Source organism: Muscardinus avellanarius (genome assembly GCF_963383645.1).
Source record: "Muscardinus avellanarius genome assembly, chromosome: 11".
NCBI lineage: Eukaryota > Metazoa > Chordata > Mammalia > Rodentia > Gliridae > Muscardinus > Muscardinus avellanarius.
The window spans coordinates 79,300,899-79,324,595 of NC_137797.1; the positions used below are offsets into that span (position 1 = coordinate 79,300,899).

Genomic DNA, 23,697 nt, shown 5'->3' on the forward strand with positions numbered 1-23,697 from the left:
GACACCCCAGCCCTATTTTGGGAGGTACTGAGGATGGAACCCAGGGGTATTTTATCTCCATACCTTCGGCCCTATTTTTTATTCTTAATTTGAAACAGGGTCTCACTGGGTTGTGAAGGGCCTCACTAAGTAGCTGAGGCTGTCCACGAATCCAGATCCTCTTGCCTCAACCTCCCAAATGCTGGGATTAAAAACACACACACCACCATACCCCGCTTAATTTTTTTTTTTTGAATATATACAATTTATTTAATAAATTAATGTCATTCAAAATACAGTGCCAGAACATTATGGAGTTGAACATGCTAGTAATGTCTGTCATGAAGCACCTGTGCTCATGTTAGAATGGCGGCGCCCCACTACTGCTAGTGGTTCCTGGGATTAATGCCAGAGCAGCGCTATTTATCTGCTCTTCTGCACGGCTAGTGCAGAAAATTCCTGAACAGTTCACCTTCCTAATCCTACCCCCCAACACACACCCATCAGGTTAAAAGAAAACACCCTGACAGCTAACAGATCCCTGTACACACTCACGCCACAGTAATGCTTGTTGTTAAGATGTAATGACCTGGTTAACCCACTGAGTCTTTACCATGGAGAACTACATCAGCAGCAGGTAGTGATACGCACGAGCTAATGTTAATGTAATACAGAAGGTGGAGACGTTTACTGATTAAAGCTCCACACAGACCCGCACAGTGAAGGGCAGCAATTCATACTGCAAACCCAACAACTTAAGTCCATAGCTGGCACGTGAGCAGCCGAATGGACAACTTGTATTCTAGATAGACACGTATAAGCTAGTGGAAAGAGAATACATGCACCTAAGAGTATAGTTAGACTGAGCCTGCAGTCATGGCTTTCCCTGTGTGATACCATAAGTTATGGAAGATCTTCAGCTATAGTATAGGATTTGGGGAACATTTCTATACCAACACGGACATTAGTGTTAAGTGCAGTTCAACTAATTACATTGGAAAAGCTATTCCAGGACTTCAGAACAAAAGCACGGGAGTGAAATACATATACTAAAATAAACTCAGCACAATTTGCAATATACCATACAAGAAACAGGGAACTTTTATAAGTGAACTTCTTGCACTGTACATACACATGGTTAACGCTCTTGTGATAAACATAAGTTTCTCAATTATTGGATAACCTATTTCATATCGTGGAAGCATATCTTTCTGTAGGACTCACTGATATATATTATACTGATGCAAATATTAAGTAGGGCATAAAAATAAAATTTATCAAAGATAATTTTATGTACTCATACTTAGTCCTTTCATAACCTGTTTAGCAAAGGAAATGACAAAGCACATGAATCAGGAGTGCGCGCCCCAAACTCCCCAACTATACAGGTGGTAGTGCGACCATCTCTCCATCCAGTTCAAACTCCTCTGTCCCATCTGGTGAAAAAAGGTAAGTTGGTGGTTTCCATGGAGATTCTTCAAGGCATGATGGATAAAGTTTCCCGACAGTGCATCGAAAATCTCTCCCTAAATCCCACAGTACACGTTCAGATATATGCTGCCGAAGAGACCACCGGTCTAGTTCCAGGTCATACTGGTAGGTAACATATTTAGCTCGCTCATTCAAGTGGGTTTCTCGCATAAATACACAAAGAGAATTTGAGATCACGACAGCTCTGACACAGGGGTCAGAGTACCTCTTAGCAGGGATGTTGGCTGCCATTTTCCACTCATTTTTATTCACATCATAAATTTCCACAGTCACTGAAGACCCATCGACAGTGCCAGAGGGGAGTCTTAAGCCAGAATTGGTAGCAATATGCAACCCTCCAATATAGAAAATTTTATCACCAAAAGCTGCAGCTGATGCAAAGGACCTGCTCGTCTGTCTCATGGCCATTTCTACCCATGAGTCAGACCTTGGGAAGTAACAGTACATGAGGTTCAGGGTCATCACATAGATGCAGTCATGAACCACAACTGCTGCACTCCACTGCCAAGCACAAGGCAAAGGGCTGACCATCGTCCACTCGTCCTTCTCAGTGTCGTACCTTTCTACGGTCCTCCGATTAAGTTCTCCACCTACACTGTCTCCTCCAATTGCATAGATGTAGCCTTCACAGCAAACCAAAGATGGCTTGACACGGACAAAAAGCATCGGAGTCTTTGGAAACCAGGTATTTTGCTGAGCATCGAACCAATAAAAGCAATTCACAGTTCTGAAGGCAGTCTGAAGTTTACTTGTTTTACTGTGATTGTTTTTTGTATTTTTCAGAGGAACTTGCCCCCCTGCTATGTAGATGTCATTATCAGGAGTTACAACTGTCCCAACCTTATGCAAATCAGCAGGCGGGCTGCAGAGCTTGTAAACTTTTTCTGCCTGAGGGCTGTAACAGACAGAGGAGTAAAGACTACATGGATTCTCTGAAGATGCTTCAATGAAAATCATCATCTCCTCCTTAGTCATCCCAAGCCTTGGTTTGAAAAACTTGGGCATAGATTTGTAAAGACCTTGAACCACCACAGACTTATCATTGGGCGGCAGACCTTGGAACCAAGCCCTCTGTGTTACTTCTGAAAGTGCGTCGATTCTGATCTGGCTAAGAACTGAAGACAAATACTGGGACCGTGACTCCGTGTTGTGCTCTAGCCATAGCATCGCAGCTTCTCGAACTGTCTCTTCCTTTTCTACATTTAAGTTGTCACTACTGAGAATGTCTATCAGTAGGTCGTGTGACAACTGCATGAAGGCTTCCTGGTGATACACAGCTGTGAACTTGTGCTCCACCATTCTCTTAGCACTTTGTTTTAATTCTTCACAACTGAAGAGATCAGCAAAACTCAGCAATCGCACACAATTCTCTGCATTTATTTTTTTAATTAAGTATTCTCGACAACGCTGTAACACATCTTCTACCTGTAGGAAGCAAGCTGTCTCATACAGCTGTTCCACAGTGTTGTCATTTATTGCCAAGTTACCCGTGTATGCGTAAGTTATTATTAGCTGTAAGGTGGCAGCATCCACATTCCTCAGGTGGACATGTGTCTGCTTGCTCTCACTGAGTCCACTCATGAACATGGCCCTGAAATAAGAGCTACATGTTGCAAGAACCATCTTATGACAAGGGAATTCAGTGCCCTCAACAATTAACACTATGTCAGTAAACAATTGCTGTTCATAAAACAGTTTCAACTGTTCCAACAAGGACACAGCATATTCAGTATTAATCTGCTTCTCGTCTTGACTGGACATGACTGTATTCCATCAATATCTCCAGGAACAGATCAGAAAAATCAGTCTTGATGAAGGTCAAGTGAACACTTCAGAAATAAAGGAGAAAGTTGGCTTGCTGTTATCTGCAGCATCCAGAGCAAAGACTGACAATCAGAATCTCTCGGGACAGATTTAAGACCACTGCTAGGTCATCCTGTGTAATTAGGTTCTTCGGAGCTTTCAACAGCCTGCAGGCATCCTGCTCACATTTTCAAATGTGCAGCTCATAAGTAAAAGAAAAAGATACAGGAGGTAGAATTTGTGGTAACATCCTATATTCAGCGATTCTCTGGAAAACGCGCTCCGCCGCCGCCCCCCGCTTAATTTTTTACTTTGAAACAGGGTCTCACTAAATTGGTGAGGCACGAACCTATAATCCTCCTGTCTCAGCCTCCAAAAGTCTGGGATTACAGGCATGTGCCACCTCAGGCCATAAATGAATTTTTTACATACCGAAAAAAGTCTCTTAATAGAAAATGAACCAGTGACCATAAATAGAATTTTAAAATAGCCAATAGAGTAAAAATATTTTTAGCATTAGTTACTAATATTTTAGAGCCAGTGAAGTATTTTTTTTTTTACCTAACTAGAAGTAAATAAATAAAAGCCTCAGTGTCAGTTAGGGAGGCAGGAAGATCCCAAGAGCTGAGAGTAGTGGCACAGGCTCGTAATCCTAGTATTTAGGAAGCTGAGTCAGGAGGATCGGGTCCAAGGACAATCTCAGAAAGTAATACAACTATTGCAAGAGACTTTATTCCCCAAAAAACAAGACTCAAAAGCTTGATCAGGATACAGGAGGTCTGTTTATTTGTGAGGCTCAGAGAGCAATGCTCTGGATCTGAACCTCCAGGCATAGGTTACACAGTGTTTTATACAATTTTTAATTTAGCTCTCAAGTAAGAGGGGTATTTTTTACCCAGCATAAGCAAGATGCAGAAGAAAGCAGCTAGCCTGTGCATTGTTTCTCTCTCTCTCTTTTTTTTTTAATCTTGCTCTGTGAGTTATGTAACTTATCTTGGCAGTTACAGCTACCCAAAAAGTCCCAGCTCTGTCCACCTTGGGAGGGGACCAAGGGGTCTGGGAAAGAGGTTTATTCTCCCAGTTAGTCTCTAGACTTTGGTCAAGTGTCGACTTCAAGGACACAACCAGGCTCCTGCCTCAGTACTGGAGACTGAACCCAGTATGTTCAGAAAGCACTCTGCCTCTAAGCTACATCCCCAGCCCTGTCTTTTTATCATAGACATTTTTATAGTGGAAGTTTTCTTTCATTATGGTTTTAATTTGTATTTTCCTAATAACTTGTGTCATTGAACCTTTTTTCATGCATGTATACACCACACATCTTGCAAGCAGCTCTACCACTGAACTACATCCTCAGCCAATTCATTTATCTTATTCAAGTTTTTATCCCCTTATTTGTCTTCTTGAGTTGTAAGAACTCTTTAAATATTCTGGATATGAGTTCCTTATCAGATATATAACTTGTAAATATTTTCACCCCTAGGCCCCGTACCTCCAGACCTAGGTTATATTTGATTTGGAAACAGGGTCTCACTAAGTTGCTGAGAGCCTCACTAAGTAGCTGAGGCTGTTTTCAAACCAGTCTCAGCCTCCCAAGTACTGACAAGCTTGCACCACTACACCTGGCTCTTTTTAATTTCTTACTCCTTCCTTTAAAGGACAAAAGTATTCTTAATGAAGCCCAATTAGCAATTATTTTCTTTTATCATTTGTTCTGTTGATGTTCTATCTAAAAAAAAAAAAGTGGCCTAATTCAAGACCATGAAGATTTACTCCTATTTTTCAATGATTTTATAATTTTAGTGTCCCCCCCCCCGCTACAGGGGATTGAACCCAAGGACATTCTATGTCTGAGCTACACCCCAGCCTTCTTTTATTTTTATTTTTTATTTTTTGGTGGGACTGGGGATGGAATTTAGGGGCCTTTTATTTTTTATTTGGAAATAGGGTCTCACTAAGTCATTGAGAACCTCACTAAATTGCTGGGGTTAGCTTCAAACCTACAATCCTCCTGTTTTAGCCTTCCAAGTACTGAGATTAAAAGTATGTGCCACCACACTCAGCTGTTTTTTAGTTTTTACTTTATTAATTTCATGGTGTTGGAAATCAAACACAGGGACATTCTGCCTCTGAGCTATACTCCAGTCCTATTAATTTTTTATTTGTAAACAGAGTCTAAGTTGCTGAGAGTCTTGTTAAGTTGCTTTGAGCCCTTGATCTTCCTGTCTCAGTCTTTCAAGTACTGAGATTACAGGCATGTGCCACCACACTTGGCCATTTACTACCTTTCTGCTTTCCATTTCTTGTATCTGAGAACTATTTAGGATCATTTGTTTTTTTGCCTGGAGGATATCCTTTAGTATTTTCTTTGATATGGGTGTGCCACTGACAGGTTTAGCTTCTGTTGATGTGAAATATTCCTGAAGAATATATTTATACCTCATAGAATTTTTAGATACTAGGGATTGAACCCAGGAGCATTCTACCTCTGAGCTACACTCCCATCCCTTTTTATTTTGAAACAGGGTCTCACTATGTTGTGGAGGGCTTTGTTAAGTTGCTGAAGCTGACCACAAACCTTTAATCTTCCTGCTCAGCTTCCCAAGTACTAGGGTTACAGGCATGTGCCACCAAGCCCTCATAGAATTTTATGTTGGCAGTTATTTCTTTCAGAAACTCATTAAAAATTATTTCAGGGCTGGATGTAAGGCTCAGTGGTAAAGTTCTTGCCTAGCATGTGTGAAGTCTGGATTGGATTCTTAGCAACATACAGAAAAAGAAAAGAAAAAGATCTTTTTTTTTTCTTTTTTCTGGTCTCTTTTTTTTTTTTTTTTTTTTTGGTGGTACTGGGGATGAAACCCTTCTACCTCTGGACTACACTCCCAGACCTATTTCTTATATTTTATTTGGAAACAGGGTCTCCTAAGCCAGCATGGCTGGCTTCGAAACTGCACCATCCTCCTGTCTCCGCCTCCCAAGCGCAGGGATTACAAGCGTGCGCCACCACCCCTGGCTCTGGTCTCCCTTTTTATTTTGGACAGGAAGTAGGGTTTGTTGGTGGGCGTCATTAAGGAGGGCAGCACAGTGGAAGCCCCCACCAGTGCAGAGCTCCTCAGGTATCCAGGGAGCCACAATTGTGGATGCATTTCCATCTCACAGCCTTTGGAGATAAGCCGTTCCTCAGCCACTCTGTCTTCAAATTCATCCAGGTTAAACTTGGTAAAGCCCTGTCTCTTTGAGATGTGAATTCACATTTGGGCTTGCATGGGGCCTCCATCACTTGCTGCTTGTTCTGCAGGTTGGTGCAGGTGGACATGATGACTTGGCCAGTGTCAACCCTGAACGCATATGTGTCCTGGGGCATCCGAAAGTCACTCAGCATATGCTTGTAGCCTAAACTGGAAACAATGTGAGGTTGGAGGCAGGAACGTCTTTTTTTTTAATTGTTTATTTTTGGGGTCCTCATTACTTGAGATGACAAATATCTGATATCCACCATTTTCTACAGTCAAAAGTTCTCGGAAGCTAGGTATGCTGGTACACACCTATAATCCCAGTACTTGGGAGGCTAAAACAGGGGACTCACAGGTTAGCAGCTGGCCTCAGCAACTTGGAGAGACCCTATTTCAAGATAATAAAATAGGGCTGGGGGAGTAGCTCAGAAATAGAACAGCCCTAGGTTCAATCCTCAGTGCAGTGGTTGCAAACAGTGGTCTTCCCAGAAGTGAATGCAGCCTGTTGCTTTATTTACCCTAAAGGACCCTGGAAACAGTCCTTCCTTCCTTCCTTCCTTCCTTTATTTATTTATTTATTTATTTATTTATTTATTTATTTTGTGGTACTGGGAATTGAACCCAGGGGCCTTCTACCTCCAGGCTATACCTCCAGACCTATTTTATATTTTATTTGGAAACAGGGTCTCACTAAGTTGCTGAGAGTCTCACTAAGATTCTAAGGCTGGCTTTGAACCTGCTATCTTCTTGCCTCAGCCTCCCAAGTACTGGGATTACAAGCGTGTGCCACGACACCTGGCTGAGACAGTCCTTTAAAGTCTGGCTAGCTCCTGACTATCTGTGACTACATATCACTTCCCTTGACTAGGGGTAATTTTTAAAGTATCTCTTTTTCTCCTTGAGATTAGTTAGTTAGTTAGTTAGTTATTTTAGCACTAGGGATTAAACCCAGGGGCATTTTACCTCTGAGCTACACTCCCAGCCCGATTTTATTTTTATTTTGAAACAACATCTTGCTAGGTTGATGAAAGTCTCACTGTAGGTAGGCATGGTGGCACACCCTTGTAATCCCAGTACTTGGGAGGCTGAAACATGAGGATCACAGGTTCAAGGACAGCATCAGTAAGTGGTGAGGCTCTCATCAACATAGTGACATCCTGTTTTCAAATTAAAAATAAAATAGGCCAGGCGTGGTGGTGCATGCTTGTAATCCCAGAATTTAGGAGGCTGAGACAGGATCACGGTTCGCAGACAACCTCAGCTACTACTTAGTGAGGCCCTCTGCCACTCAGTGAGACCCTGTTTCAAAATAAAGAATAAAAAATAGGGCTGGGGTCTTAGCTCGGAGGTAGAATGCCCCTGGGTCCCATTCCCAGTACTGCAAAAAAGTAAGATAAAAGAAAATAAAATAGGACTGGGGGTGTAGCTCAAAGGTAGAATGCCCATGAGTTCAATTGCCAGTGCCAATAAAGAAAGAGAGGAAAAAGAAAAAAAAAGAAAAGGGAAGAAAGAAAAAAAAGGAAGAAAAGAAAGAAATTACTGAGGCTGTTCTGGAACCTGTGATTCTCTTACCTCAGCCTCCTAAATACTGGGATTACAAGCATGCATCACCATGCCTGGCTTGTCTTTGGGATTTTATATTCTGGATATTCTCTTACAGTTCTATTTTCCATATTGCTAGTAATTTCTTTGACTTCATCAAAAATCTTGTGAAACTCATGCAATGAGTGTTTAATTTTGGTAATAATGATTTTAGTTTTAGAACCTTTTCATATTTGCAGTAGATTAAGGACATGCAATGAGTGTTTAATTTTGGTAATAATGATTTTAGTTTTAGAACCTTTTCATATTTGGTAGATTAAGGACAGCTGCAAATTCTTTGTTATTCTTCCTATTGAGATTAAAGTCCATTTCCTCTCTATTTGAGTGAATTGCTTAACCAGTAGAATGCATTGGAAGTTATGTCCTGGGATTTTTAAGGCTAGATCACCAAGAAGTTTGTGATTTCCACCTGGGCTTTTTGAAACCCTCCTCTGGGAATGCTAGCACTGAATGTGCTCCCTTGGGAGCCCAGCTATCATGCTCTAAAAAGCAACAACAGGCAGGTACTTGTCAGGCTTTCTAGCTAAGCTCCCAGCAGAGAGCCAGCACCAAGGGTAGCCATGCAAACAATTTATTTTGGATATGGAGCCTGTGTGTGTGTGTGTGTGTGTGTGTGTGTGTGTGTGTGTGTTGTGTGTTGAGGATGGAATTCAGGGGCACCCTACCTCCAAATTACACCCCTGGCCCTATATTATTTTTATTTTATTTTATTTTATTTTATTTATTTTATTTGTGGTACTGGGGGTGGAACCCAGGGGCTTTTCTACCTTCTGGATATACTCCCAAACCTATTTTATACTTTGTTTGGAAACAGGGTCTCACTAAATTGCTGAGAGCCTCACTAAGTAGCTGAGGCTGACTTTGAACCTGTGCAATCCTCCTGTCTCAGCCTCCCAAGCACTGGGATTAGAAGCGTGTGCCACCATGCCTGGCTTTATTATTTTTATTTTGAAACAGGGTCTCAGTAGGCTGATTAGAGTTTCACTACGTGCTGAGGCTGTCCTCGAACCTGCGATCCTCCTGTCTCAGCCTGAAGTTACAGGTGCACACCACCACACCTGGTGATAGGAGCCATTTAAGTCTTCAGATAACCATAGTCCCAGCAGACAATTCTAGAATTTGAAGTCATACCTGGATATGGATTAGGATTAGTGCTAGATTATGCTCGGTGCTTGCTGCTTCTTTTTTTTTTTCCTTCATAGTACTGAGGATTGAACTTAAACACGTTCTACCTCTGAGCCATCTCAGACCTATTTTATTTTTATTTTGAAAGAGGATCTTGCTGGGTTGATAAGAGTCTCACTACTTTCTGAGGCTGTCCTCGAACCTGCAATCCTCATGTCTTAGCCTCCCAAGTGCTGGGAGTGCAGTACCATGCCTGGCTTCTCCTCTTTTTTTTTTTTTTTCTTATGCCATCTCTTATCTATATCATTTTTTTCTTATAAGTCCTGAGAGTCTTGGAAGTTTTTTTTTAATCCCTTTTGCTGCCACTTATTTGTTTGTTTATTTATTTATTCATTTATTTATTTTGTTGTTGTTGTTTTGTGGTACTGGGGTTTGGGTCCAGGGGCATTCATCTCAGACCTACACCCCCAGCCCATTTTTATTTTTATATAGAAACAGGGTCTCACTAGATTAGTGAGAGTCTCACTACTTGCTGAGGCTGTCCTTGAAACTGTGATCCTCCTGTTGCAGCCTCCCACATACTGAGATTACAAGCATGCACTAACACTGCTGGCTTAATATTTTATTTTGAAACGGGGTCTCATTAAGTTGCTGAGACTGACCTCAAATTTGTGATCCTTCTGTCTCAGCCTCCCAAATACTGCCACCATACCTGACTAAATGGCTTTTTTTAAGAATAAAATTTATAAAATTGTCCTATATAATTAATAATAAATGATTCATAATTTATGCAAATCATGAAAAGTTATTATGGCAATGCTGCTATAGTGTGGTAGAAATCACTTGTCTTACCTGACATAAAAACACAGAAATTCTGGTATTAGGTAGAAAGCCTAGCAGTATGTATTAACTTGTGTTATCCTAACAGTATAGTATTTGTTTTTCAGAAAACATTTTTTACCCATATTGACGGGTCCAGCCCGTCAGCTGTGGGGCTTAGTAGGAAGGTTGAGTGCCGACGGCCCCAAACAAAACCACACGAAGCCGGGAGATGTGTCAAGCAGGATCTCGTTTCTCACAGGCAACCCAATTTAAAGCAAAAAACCGCAAGGGGGATTTCCAACAGAAACTATTCTAACCTATCAAGCTAAAGGTCACCCTTGCATGTGTAAAGCACATAACTTGTAGCCAATCATATCCAATGCAAGAGGAGTTCACGAGCACGGAAGCATTATATAAGCCAATAAGGCTCAAGATTACCAAAATGGGCTAGCGGGGGCAAGGAGAGTAGTTATGCCCTCCATATCTGCTCAGCGCTACTAGTTGCCGATTCATTCATCGGAAGTTCAGGTGGTTCTGCAGACCTGCGCTGGATGCTACATGTAGCTGATTCATCAGAAGTTCTGTCAAGCGGTTGTGCAGACGTCAGCGCGCTTGGCGCTACTTGTAGCTAATTCTTCGGAAGTTCTGTCAGGCCGTTTGAGCAGACCCCAACACTATATTACCCGTATTTTACGTGTGTGTGTGTGTGTGTGTGTGGTATTGGGATGGAAATCAGAGGCCTTCTACCTCTGGGATACACTCCCAGGCCTATTTTATACTTTATTTGGAAACAGGGTCTCACTAAGTTGCTGAGAGCCTCACTAAGTAGCTGAGGCTAACTTCAAACCTGCAGGATCCTCCTGTCTCAGCCTCACAAGTACTGGGATTACAAGGGTACACTACCACGCCTGGCTTGAAAACCTTATTTTAATCAAAGAAATCCCCAATGTAAAAAATAAAAAAGTAAATAAATAATGAGATGTTTTAGAACAAAATGTGATTTTTAGAGAAACTAATGTGATACATGTATGCAAATCTAACAAGCTATGTTATAATGAGGTTTAACATACAAATAATTTGCAGCAGCCAGGCATGGTGGCACATGCTTGTAATCCCAGTACTTAGAATGCTGAGACAGGAGGATTTCAGGTTTGAGATCAGTCTCATCAATAAAGGAGACTTTCAGCAACCTATTAAGACTCTGCTTCAAAACAAAAAAACAAGCCAAAAGTGGTAGCACAAGCCTGTAATCCCAGTACTTGGAAGGCTAGGATGGGAGGAATGCAGGTTTGAAGCCAGCCTTAGCAATTTAGCAAGGCTCTTAGCAACTTTGCAAGGCTGTTTCCAAATAGAAAAACATTTTTTCTTAAGGAAGTGGTAGTGTAACTTGAAGTAGAATGCCCCTGAGTTCAATCCCCAGTAAAAAAATAAGTAAGTAAAAATAACAGAGAAGAAGGCTTTCTGGGGAGTCTTGATATTTGGGGAAATTTTAAAACAATAAGATATATGATGGTAATTACTACTTTATGTATTATGTATAATAACATCCTTTATTTTTGCAGCAGTGGGAATGGAACCCAGGGACATTCTACCTCCGAGCTACACCCCCAGTCCTATTTTTTATTCTTTACTTTGAAACAGGATCTCATTAAGTTGCAGAGGAACTCACTACGTAGCTGAGGTTGTCTGTGAACTGCGATTCTCTGGTCTCAGGCTCCCGAATGCTGAGATTACAAGCATGCGCCACCATGCCCAGCTTATGTATAACATCTTAAATTTATATGTTTTTCTATGCTTGATGGGCTTGTACATTACTGAATGTTCAATTAATTGTGCATGAGTATTTTCAGAAATTTTATTTATTTAGTGATACTAGGGATTGAACCTAGGTTCTTTTTTTTTTTTTTTTTTTTTTTTTTTTTTGGTGGTACTGGGGTTCCTGGAAGCCCTTCTACCTCCGGGCTACACTCCCAGACCTATTTTGGAAACAGGGTCTCCTAAGCCAGCGCGCGCGGCTGGCTTCGAACCTGCGCAATCCTCCTGTCTCCGCCTCCCAAGCGCGGGGATTACAAGCGTGCGCCACCACGCCCGGCAATCATTCTACTTTCAAGCTACATCCCCAGACCAATTTTATTTCTTATTTGGAAACAGAATCTCGCTAGGTTGATGAGAGTTTCAGCACTTGCTGAGGCTGTCCTCGAACATGTGATCCTCCTATCTCAGCTTCTCAAATACTGGGATTATAAGCATGCATCACCATGCCCACCTTCTAAATGTATTTTCTAACTTAATATTCACAAGAACTGAAAGAGGAAGCTGGGGGTGTCAGCTCTGTGGTAAAGTGCTTGCCTAGCATGCAAGGGGGAGTGGGTTTAACATCCATTATTGGAAAAGAATAAAGAAAAAGAAATAAAACCAAAGAGATTATGTTTATTTTACAGATGAAGAAAACAAAAAACAGAGAAATCAAATTGCCAATGTGTTTCATAGCTACAATATTAGATTTTTTTTGTGTGTGTGGTACTGGAGGTGGAACCCAGAGGCTTTCTACCTCTGGGCTATACTCCCAGACCTATTTTATATTTTACTTAGAAACAGGGTCTCACTAAGTTGCTGAGAGCCTCACTACGTAGTTGAGGCTGGCTTTGAACCTGTGCGATCCTCCTGTCTCAGCCTCCCAAGCGCGGGGATTACAAGCGTGCGCCACCACGCCCGGCTCAATATTAGATTTTGTTTAAGTTAATGCAGAATCAGTTCAAATACCACATCCTATTTAAATTCTTGAGTTAGGTTGCACTTTATCTTACTTGTCTTGCTATTACTTTTCTTTCCTTTTTTTTTTTTTTTTTTTTTTCATGATGCTAAGGATCAAACCCAGGGCCTTCACTAGCCGGGCGTGGTGGCGCACGCTTCTAATCCCAGCATTCAGGAGCCTGAGACCGGAGGATGGCAGTTCGTAGACAGCCTCAGCTACTTAGTGAGGCCCTTGGCAACTCTGTGAGACCATGTTTCAAATAAAGAATAAAAAATAGGGCAGGGGGTGTATCTCAGAGATCGAATGCCCCTGCGTTCCATCACCAGACCTGAAAAAAGAGCTATATCACTAAGCCATATCCCAGCCCCTTTCTACTGTGTGTGTGTGTGTGTGTGTGTGTGTGTGTGTGTGTGTGTGTGTGTGTGACTGAGATTGAACCCAGAGGCATTCTACATCTGAGTTATATCCTAGCCCTATTTTATTTTTTATTCGAAAATGGGGTCTCACTAAGTTGCAGAGGGCCTCACTTTATTGCTGAAGCTGGCTTTAAACTGTGATCCTTCTGTCTTAGCTCCCAAGTACGTGGATTTCAAGCATGTGCCACCATGCCTGGCTCTTCCTACCTTTCTTTTAGTAACTTAAGGGTACTACAAGTAACTTCAGTGAAAGCCAGATGCTAATACCCTGATATTATTATAGTTTAAAGATTAAGTTGGCTTATTGTGAAAGTTTAAGCAAAAAATTTCAGTATAAGTGAAGAACTATCTTGTAATCCTCATAAATGTTATTAATCTTTTAAAACCTTCATTTTCATCTCCATCATAAATGTCAGGAATTCCAAAGTGGGACCTAAATGTTTAATGCCTGCAGTGTTAGTTGATGAACTCACACAGGTTCTTTAAACATTCTACATTTGTCTTATACAGTTGAAAAATAATAATTTTTTGGCATGTGTGTGTGTGTGTATGTGTATGTATGTGTATGCACATACATGCATGTACATTAACCGAGGATTGAACCAAGGGGCATTCTACTTCCAATCTATACCCCAGCCCTTTTCATTTTTTGTTTGGAAATAGGGTCTCACTAGGTTGTTGAGAGTCTCACTACATTGCTAAGGCTGTCCTCAAACTTGCGATCCTCCGGTCTCAGCTTCCCAAGTACTGGGATTTCTGGTGTGCATCACCATGCCTGACTTTAATATTTAAAATTTTTGTTCACAAAGATATTGATCTGAATTTTTTATGTTCTATGTTATCTAGAATGTGTGTGTGTGTGTGTGTGTGTGTGTGTGTGTGTGTGTGTATAATTTGTGGTACTAGGGATTAAATCCAGGGGCATTCTACCTCTGGGCTACATCCCTAGCTCAATTTTATTTTATTTTGAAACAAGATCTCACAAGGTTGATGAGAGTCTCACTACTTGCTGAGACCAACCTTGAGCCTATCTCAGCCCCCCAAGTTCTGGGATTACAGGAGTGCACTACCATGCCCAGCTCTTTGCCTCCATTTGTTTGCTTGTTTTATCTATTTATTTATTGCAGTACTGGGGATGGAAACCAGAGGTATTCTACCTCCAAGCTACACCCCAACCTCAGCTACTTAATGAGGCCCTCTGCAACTTAGTGAGACCCTGTTTCAAATTAAAAATAATAAAAAAATAGGGCAGGGGGTGTAGCTCGGAGGTTGAATGCCCCTGGGTTCCATCCCCAGACCCACAAAAAAAAAAAAGAAGGACACACACGATGCTCTTGCATTCCTTCACTTAGTTCTCATCTAATAAACACAAACATGTGCATTTAAACAGCATACACCCTCTCCTCCTCCATACTACTTGAATTAAAGAATCAAATTGAAGCCAGGATGCACTCTTTTTTTTATTTTATTTTTTTGTGGTACTTGGGATGGAACCCAGGGCATTCTACCTCTGAGCTACATCCCCATTCCTATTTGTTGTTCTCACTGAGTTGCAAAGGATCTCACTGAGTAGCTGAGACTGTCCTTGAACTGCAATCCTCCTATCTCAGCCTCCCAAATGCTGGGATTACAAGCATGCACCACCATGCCCGGGTTGGTGGTGCACGCTTGTAATTCCAGTAGTTTGGGCGGCCGAGACAAGAGGATCACAAATTCGAGGACAGTCTCAGCATTAGTGAGACTCTCATCAACGTTGCGAGACCCTGTTTCAAATTTTTAAAAAATGGGGCTGGAGATGTAGCTCAGAGGTAGAATGCCCCTGGGTTCAATCCCTAGTATACAAACAAACAAACAAACAAACAAACAAGCAGACTAAATATATAGAATTATGTGTGTGTGTGTGTGTGTGTGTGTGTGTGTGTGTGTGTGTGTGTGTTTCTGGGAGCTGGTACTGGGGATTGAATCCAGCCAGAGGCATTCTACCTCCAAGACACACCCCAAGATCTATTTACTTTTTATTTTGCATTAGGGTCTCGCCAAGTTGCTTAAAATCCTCACTAAATTGCCGAGACTGGCTTTGAACCTGTGATCCTCCTGTCTCAGTCTCCAAAGTACTGGGATTACAGGCATACAACACCATGCCTGGCTTATATAAAATGTTAACTTGTAGAAGTATAGGTCTTTTTGGAGCTAGTATCAACAATTATAACTTTTTGCTGAGAAAAAAATCCAAAAATTAGAGAAATCACCAACCTAGAGGCATGCATGCTGTTTTAATTACTTCTGCAGAAAATATTAAGATGTTTCTTTCTTGTTTTCTATCAACTAATAGAGCTGTCATTCCATATTCATTTCTGTGGGATAGTAAGTCCAAATTTGGGGGAATATTCAGAGTTGAACCCTGTGGCACTCTACATCCAAGCTATACCCCCAGCCCTTTTCATTTTTAAATTTTGAAATAGGGTCTTGCTAAGTTGCTAAGGGTCTCACTAAATTTCTGAGGCTAGCCTCAAAGCTGTGATCCTTCTATCTCAGCTTCCCATGTGTTGGGATTATAGGCATGTGCCACCGTGCCCTGCACTCCAATTTATTTATATATAGACACTGAGGATTGAACCTAGGGACATTCTACCTCTGTGCTATACTCTGATATAGTTCATGGTGAGCTATACCAGCCCTATTTTATTTATTTTGAAACAAGGTACCACTAAGCTGCTGAGGGTCCTCAATAAGTTGCTGAGGCTGTCTTCAAACCTGCAATCTTCCTGTCTCAGCCTCCCAAGTACTTGCATTACAAGCATATACCATCACACCTGACTTCTAAAATCTACCTTCCTTCCTTTTCCTTCCTTCCTTCCTTCCTTCCTTCCTTCCTTCCTTCCTTCCTTCCCTCCTTTCTCCCTTTCTTCCTTTTTTTATGCACTGGGAGCTGAACCCAGAAGCATTCTTTCTCTGAGCCACATCCCCAGACCAATTTTATTTCTTATTTGAAATCAGAGTCTCACTGAGTTGCTGAAAGCCTCACTAAATTACTGAGGCTGTCCTTGAACCTGCGATCCTCCAGTCTCAGCCTCCCAAGTACTAGGATTACAAGAATATACCACCACACCTAGCTGATTTCCAAAATATTTCTTTTTTTTTAATTTTTTTTTGGTGCACTGAAGTCATACATCTTAATAAAGTACAAGATGGTAGAGGCATACATGCACACATCACTCATTTAGCCCTACCCCAATTCCCACACACACACATTCCCTCCTCCCTCCTTCTCATGTTTGGCTTAGTGATTGACTTTGATATGTTTGTGAATGTACATCATGTACATTAGGGAGTTTCTCTCTTCCCTCTTCCCATTACTCCCAATTAGGCCTCCTTATTTGTTCATCTATGGTTTTTCCTCCTTAATCCAGAGTTCTTCCTATGACTCTTTTTCTCCCTAGCTTCCAGCACATTAGGGAGATCATTCGATTTCTTTTTATAATTGAATAATCTCTTAGCATAATGTTCTCCAGTTTCATTTATTTCTCATTAAATGATGTAATTTTGTTCTTCTTTATGGCTGAGTAAAATTCCATTGTGAAGTTGGGCAGGCAGGATGGCCCACACTTGTAATCCCAGTATTCAGGAGACTGAGACCAGAGGATCACATTTCACAGCCAGCCTCAGCTACTTAGTGAGGCCCTCCACAACTTAGTGAGACCTTGTTTCAAATAAAGAATAAAAAATATGGCAGGGGTTGTCACTTAGAGGTTGAATGCTCCTGGGTTCCATCTCCAGACCCACAAAAAATAATAATAAATAATAAATAAATAAATAAATAAATAAATATAAAATGTCATTATGTACATATCCCATAATTTTGTAATCCATTCATCTGTTAATGGACAACTAGTTTGGTTCCATAGTTTGGCAATTGTGAATTGTGTGGCTATGAACATAGATACGCATGCATTAGTTTGGTGGCAAAATGGATTAAAAACCAGAATCCATCTATCTGCTGCCTGAAAAAAACACACCTTACAAGTAAAGATAGCAACAAGCTAAAGGAAAAGGGCTGGAGCAAGGTAATTCATGTCAGCAAGAGTAGCAACTATGATATCAAACAATTATACTTCAAGCCCAAGCTTATCAGAAGAGATAAAGCAGGTCATTTTTACTGTTAAAAGGGAAAGTCCAGCAAGAGGAAATAACAATAGTCACATTTATGCCCCAAACATAGGTGCAGCTATTTTCATAAAACAAAGTCATTGTGATATTAGGTCACACATAGATCCCAAAACAATAATACTGGGAGACTTCACCCCTCTCACACTGCTTGACTGATCTTCTAGACAAAAGGTCAGTAAAGATGCCTCAGGATCTTCTTTTTCAAAAAATTATTTATTGGTATATTGTAATCATATATCATTATGAAGTACAGAATGGTAGAGGCATACATGCAAATATCACACATTTATCCCTACTCCAATTCCCACCCTATATTTCCCCCCCTCCCTCCTTCTCAAGTTTGGCTTAGTGATTGATATGTTTGTGAATGTACATCATGTGCATTAGGGTGCTTCCCTCTTCCCCCTCCCACCTCCCTCAGTTAGGTCACCTTCTTTATTCATCTAAGATTTCTCCTTCTTTGTCTGGAGTCCCTCTCATGTCCCAATTTCTTCTTAGCTTCTGCATACTAGAGAGAATATCCAATGTTTCACTTTTTATGGCTGCTTAATCTCACTTGACATAAGTATTCTCCAGTTCTAATTCCCTGCAAATGACATAATTTTGTTCTTAATGGCTGAGTAAAATTCCATTGTGTATATATCCCATAATTTTGTTCTTCTGGTGATGAGCATCTTGGCTGGTTTCATAGTTTGGCAATTGTGGATTGTTCACCTATAAACATAGATACATATGCATTAGACTGGTAGTGTGGTTTTCATTCTTTTGGGTAGATACTCAGAAGTGGCATTGCTGGATCATATGGTAAATTCATTCCCATTCTTCTGAGGATCCTGCATACAGTTTTCCAAAGTGGTTGCATTAGTTTGCAATCTCACCAGCAATGTAATAAAGTTCTCACTTCTCCACATCCTCACCAGCATTTGTTGTTGTTTGCATTTTTAATGATTGCCATTCTAATTGGGGTTAGGTGAAATCTCAGGGCAGTTTTGATTTGCATCTCTCTGATTGCTAATGATGTTGAATTTTTTTTCATACATTTGTTGGCCATTTCTTCTTTTGTGAAGTGTCAATTTAGTCCACTTGCTCATTTTTTATATGGGTTATTTGTTTTCTTAACAGTGAGTTTCTTGAGTTCTCTGCATATTTTGGATATTGGTCCTCTAAAGGAAAAGTAGCTGGCAAAATTTCTTCCCATTCTGTTGGCTCTCTGTTGAGATTCTTTTTTTTTAATTTTTTTTTATTGGTGCACTGTATTCATACATCATAATGGGATTTTAAAAAATAACTTTTGTAGACATACATACACACATCACCCAATTAGCCCCTACCCGATCCCCACCCATTCCCTCCCTATTCCTCCTTTCCATACTTGGCTTAGTGGTTGACATCTAATATTATAGCATTTTATCCAAAATTAACAATGCTAATCTCACATAACAGTTTCATTTGTCTGATACCAAGCTTTTGATGACTTAAAGATAACATTTCAATATTTCTTTTTGTTTTCTTTCTTACCAGAGAATATTTTTTCTTTTTTTTAGGTGACACTATCATACATTTATTTATTTATTTTTCAGAAAAAATCTATCCTGATATGGAATATGGACTCTAGATACCCAAAATGATCTCGAAAAAGAACAAAGCTAGAAGATGTATATTTTCTGATTTCAAACTGTATAAAGCTACAATAATTGAAACAGTGTAGTACTGTTTTAAAGGCAGATATATAAACCATTGGAGTTAAATAAAAGCATAGAGATAAATTCTTCCATATATTGTCAAGATATTTTTGACAAGGTTTCCACAAACATTTGGTGGAGGAAATAATAATCTTTTAACTAAATATTGTTGAAAAATAATAATTACATGAAAAAGAATCAAATTGGACCCTTGCCTAACACCATATACACACATTAACTCAAAATAGATAAAAGACCTAAATATAAATATTAAGACTATAAACTTTTAGAAGAAAATCTGGGTCATAAAACCTCACAACATTGAAATTGGCAGTGATTTCTTGGATATGATTTCAATGGCACAAGCAACAGAAGGGTAAACAAACTCCCTAAAAAATAAAAAAAATATTGTATATCCAAAGACAATGTAAACAGAGTTAAAAGTTACTGATAGAATGGGATAAAATATTTCCAAATGCTATATCTGAAGGTATATTAATATTCCAACTAGAAATCCTAAAAATTAGCAATAAAAGCAAACAATACAATTTAGAGATAGGTAAAAGACTAACATAAATAATGAATCTCCACAGATAACCAATCTTAGTTGTCTGTTGGATGGAAAATCTTGTTTCTATGGTTCTGGTGTGTGTTACCTAATTCTTCTTTGTAGTTAATCTCTTTGAGTATTTTCTCTAGCGCTGGTTTTAAAGACATAAATTCTTTCAGTTTCTGTTTGTCCTGAAAGCTTATCTCCCCATCTAATTTGATAGAAAGTTTTGCTGGGTAGGAAATTTTTGGCTGGAAATTGTTTTCTTTCAGAGTTTGGAATATGTTACTCCAAGCCCTTCTGGCTCTCATGACTTGGTTTGGGAAGTCTGGAGTGATTCTAATTGGTTTGCCTCTGAATGTCACTTGGCCCTTTGTTTTTGTTGCCTTTAAGAGTCTCTGCTTGGCTTCCACATTGGTCATTTTGACAATTATGTGGCGTGGGGATCCTCTTCTCTGGTCCTGTCTAAAGGGAGTTCTATAAGTTTCCTGGACCTGTGTATCAACCTCTTGCTCTATCTTTGGAAAATTTTCTGCTATTACTTCCTTGAAGAGATTGTTGATCCCTTTGGTTTCACTTTCTTTTCCCTCCTCTGTTCTGATTATTCTTAGGTTAGCTCTCTTAAAATGGGCCCATATTTCTTCGATGTCAGATTCCTGCTGTCGGATATTTTTTTCTAGATTAGAAACTATGCATTCATTTTTGGATCGATCATCTTCTAAGAGCAAGATTCAATTCTCCATGTGGTCTAATCGGTTGTTTGTACTTTGAATTGAGGCCTTTACTTCATTAATTGAACACTTTATCTCTTTTTGGCTCTCTCTGAATTCTTTTCGAAACACCTCTATTATTTCTACAGTTATTTTCCTGATTTGATCTTCTAGAAATCTCTGAATTTCTGTTTTATCGGGTTCTGATGTTGTGGGGTTGTGGGCATTCATTGCTCCATTGTTATTCCTCTTTCCCATGATTCTGGAAGTTTGTGCCTTCTCTGGGTTCTTCCCTTGGGTCACTATGACTTCACTTAAGGTGCTCTGGATCTCGAGTCTGTGGTATCTCAGTCCCCACTACTCCTTTACTAGGTTGTATCGCAGAGTCTCAGACCCAGGGAGTCAGTCGAGGCTGCTTTAGACCATGGGGGGCGTTCTCCAGGTTGGGCGTTCGACCAGGTTGGGCGTTCTCCTATGGTGTGGTATCTCTGCCACCACCACTCCCCCACTTGGTCAAGTCCCTAGGAGTACAGTACTGGGATTTCTTCTCTAGGGGCCGCAATTTGTTTCACTGTTGTTGAGTGCGCTGATGGAGTTGTAGTGGACTCAGTGAATTCGCTGCTGCTGCCACCGGTGGCAATATGGCGCCGCTATCATGCCCTCGGCCCTGAGGCTGGCATATTTCTTCTCTGGTTTTAAACTCCACTCTGAGTCCCTGCAGAGTGTGCTGAGCCCAGCCCCTGGGAGTTTTAGATGCTTCCTGCACCAAAAAATCTGCCGTATTCCGCCTGTCCTTTCCGCAGCGGCTCACCTCGGCTTGCTGTCTGCCGCTCCTCTCTGGAGCTGGTGGGCTGTTGAGTGTGTTGGTCTAGAGCCGTCCGGTGAATTCACCGCTGCCACCAGCAGTAAGGCGCTGCTGCTGCGTCCTCGGCCATGAGGCCGGCGTATCTCCTCTGAGCTCCATTCTCGGTCCCCCTCCTCCCTGGGGCCTGGTGCTGCAAAAGAAGATGGCGCCTGCCGCTCTGCGCTGCAGCTCCGGCAGCAGCCCTGCAGTCTGGTTTCTTTCTGGTGTCTTGCTTTTCCAGCCCTCTTTTTCTCTGTCCCTTGTATTTACATTTTTTTGTTTCTCTGCTGATAGTGTTTTCTGGCTATGAAAGGCACTGATTTTGTGGTAATAGAGCTTGGTTGTTAGTGGGGCTCGTAAGTCCCGCTTTTCTCCGTCGCCATCTTCCCGGAAGTCCCTCTGTTCAGGTTCTTGATAGTTTTCTTTTCTTCCAGAAGCTCTTCAGTATTATGCAACCCCACCATTTAGTTTCTTGTGCCTTTCAGATCTTGTTGAGAAAGATTTTACCTATGCCTATGTGTTGAAGTGTTGGATCTATGCCCTCTTCAAGGAACTGCAAGGTCTCTGGTTTAATTTCCAGGTCTTTGATCCATCTTTAATTGACTCTTGTGCAGGGTGAGAAAGTGGGGTTTATTTCCATTTTTCTGCATATGGTTAACCAGTTTTGTCAACACCATATATTGAAGAGGCTATCTTTTTTCCAATGTGTGTTTCTGGCCTGTCAAAAATCAAATGGCTGTAAGTGTGTGGATTTATTTCTGAGTCTTCTATCCTGCTCCATTAGTCTATGTGTCTGTTTTTGTGCCAATACCATGCTGTTTTTACTACTATGGCTTTTTAGTATAGTTTGAAGTCGGTTATTGTGATGCTTCCTGCATGGTTCTTGTTGCTGATAACTACTTTGGCTATTCTAGTTTTTTTGTTGTTCCAAATGAATTTAAGGACTGATTTTTCTATATCTGTGAAAATGACCTTTGTAGTTTAATGGGTATTGCATTACATCTGTAGAACATTTTTGGGAAATAGCCATTTTAATTATATTTTTTCTGCCACATTCTCCACAGGGAGGACTGGGTTTGTCTGATTTCTCCCTGGTCATCATGACGGGGTGATCTGTGGCAATCTCTAGAAGCCCTATTAAGGTGTAGTGCCTTGAGGACTATCAGCCTTTTTGCCTGACTGGCCCTGGGGACTGTCTGCTAATCTGTGCTTCTGCTGTGTCTGACAGCAGACTCCATCCCCACCTTTACCAGGGTGAACCACAAAGTCTCAGACCCCACAATTCTATTGTTTGCCTTGAGAGTTCCTGTGACCATGCTGGACGGTCTCCTCTAGGATGGCTGGTTCACTTGAGTTGTTGAGCACCACTCTGAATCTCTGGAAAACAAGGTGGCCTTAGCCACTGCTGCCACAGGTTCTAGCTGGATGTCAGGGCAGTAGGATCTCTGTGGAATGTGGGGTGAGGAGTTGACCACTTAAAATTCTGATGAGCTGCAGCCTCTCATTTTGCATTGAGTCATTGGCTTTTTGCTGCAGGGGGGTGTCTCTGGAGGCTGCTGTGCCAACAGTTAGGCAAGATAGTGCTGCCATGGCCCACTACAGTCACAACTGTTCCCCAAAAAAGGTGCAAAGGGACTTTGCTGTCCCTTCTGTTCTGTCTTCTGACTCTATTTTTGCTGCTTTTCAAGTTTTCATTGCTTTTTTCAATTTTTTGCTGCTTTTTTTCTCTTGTCAAGATGCTACTTTCATAGCAATAGAGATTCAGTGTCAGCACAACTGAGTTGTGCTGCTTCCCTCAGTAGCCTTCTGCCTGAAATTCCATCAGCTCCTTCTGAATCTTTTCAATACTGAACAAAGTGGTCATATTCTGCAATCAGCAGCACCCTGGGCTGAAGAAAATGCCTCAGCAAAAGCCCTAACCTCCCAAGTCTATGCTCAACAATGCCTCCTTTCAAGAGACTCTCACCAGGTTCCAAATAATCTGGAAGACATGACTAAACTGGAGGAATACAGGGAGGCTTTCCTCTAGGGACATCAAAGGGGAGCTCCAAGGCCACAAACATTGCCATGGTTGGAGAGATTCTTCAAAAGCCCTACAGGAGCCCCGACGTTTTTATGTGTAGCTATGTGAGCCTTGTTGCATTTTTACTTCATTTGACCCCTGAGTCATCCAAAAACCAGTGAAAAGTTAACATTATCTTCATTATTCAGAGTGCTAGTGACACCCATTACAAGCTACAGAAAATGGAGAAATTTGCAGGAATAAATGTTTCCCAACTTCTTCCGATAGCAAACAAGATCTCTGTAAACTGAGACACTGAAATGAAATGGGAAGCAGATTGGAAAATTCAAAGAAAAGGCGACCTCATCACAGCACCCTGGAATTCAGCACTCCATGGCAAGCCTAATCAAGAACCAACTGGATAGGGGCCCCTTTGGTCCTGTTGCCCAGGGCCACTCAAAGAGAGCTTCTTTCCAACACAACCAATGTGTATTCTATAAATAACTTTGACACTAG

General features: G+C 41.0%; 1 protein-coding gene across 1 annotated transcript; it reads right to left on the minus strand.

Moving 5' to 3' along the window:
- Positions 1-1,359: 1,359 nt before the first annotated feature.
- On the minus strand, positions 1,360-3,231 carry LOC308269777 (kelch repeat and BTB domain-containing protein 2; the record flags this gene model as incomplete). Its single annotated transcript, XM_080705184.1, has 1 exon — positions 1,360-3,231. One exon carries the CDS (start codon positions 3,229-3,231, stop codon positions 1,360-1,362), a length of 1,872 nt encoding a protein of 623 aa, XP_080561310.1.
- Between the last annotated feature and the right edge of the window lie 20,466 nt (positions 3,232-23,697).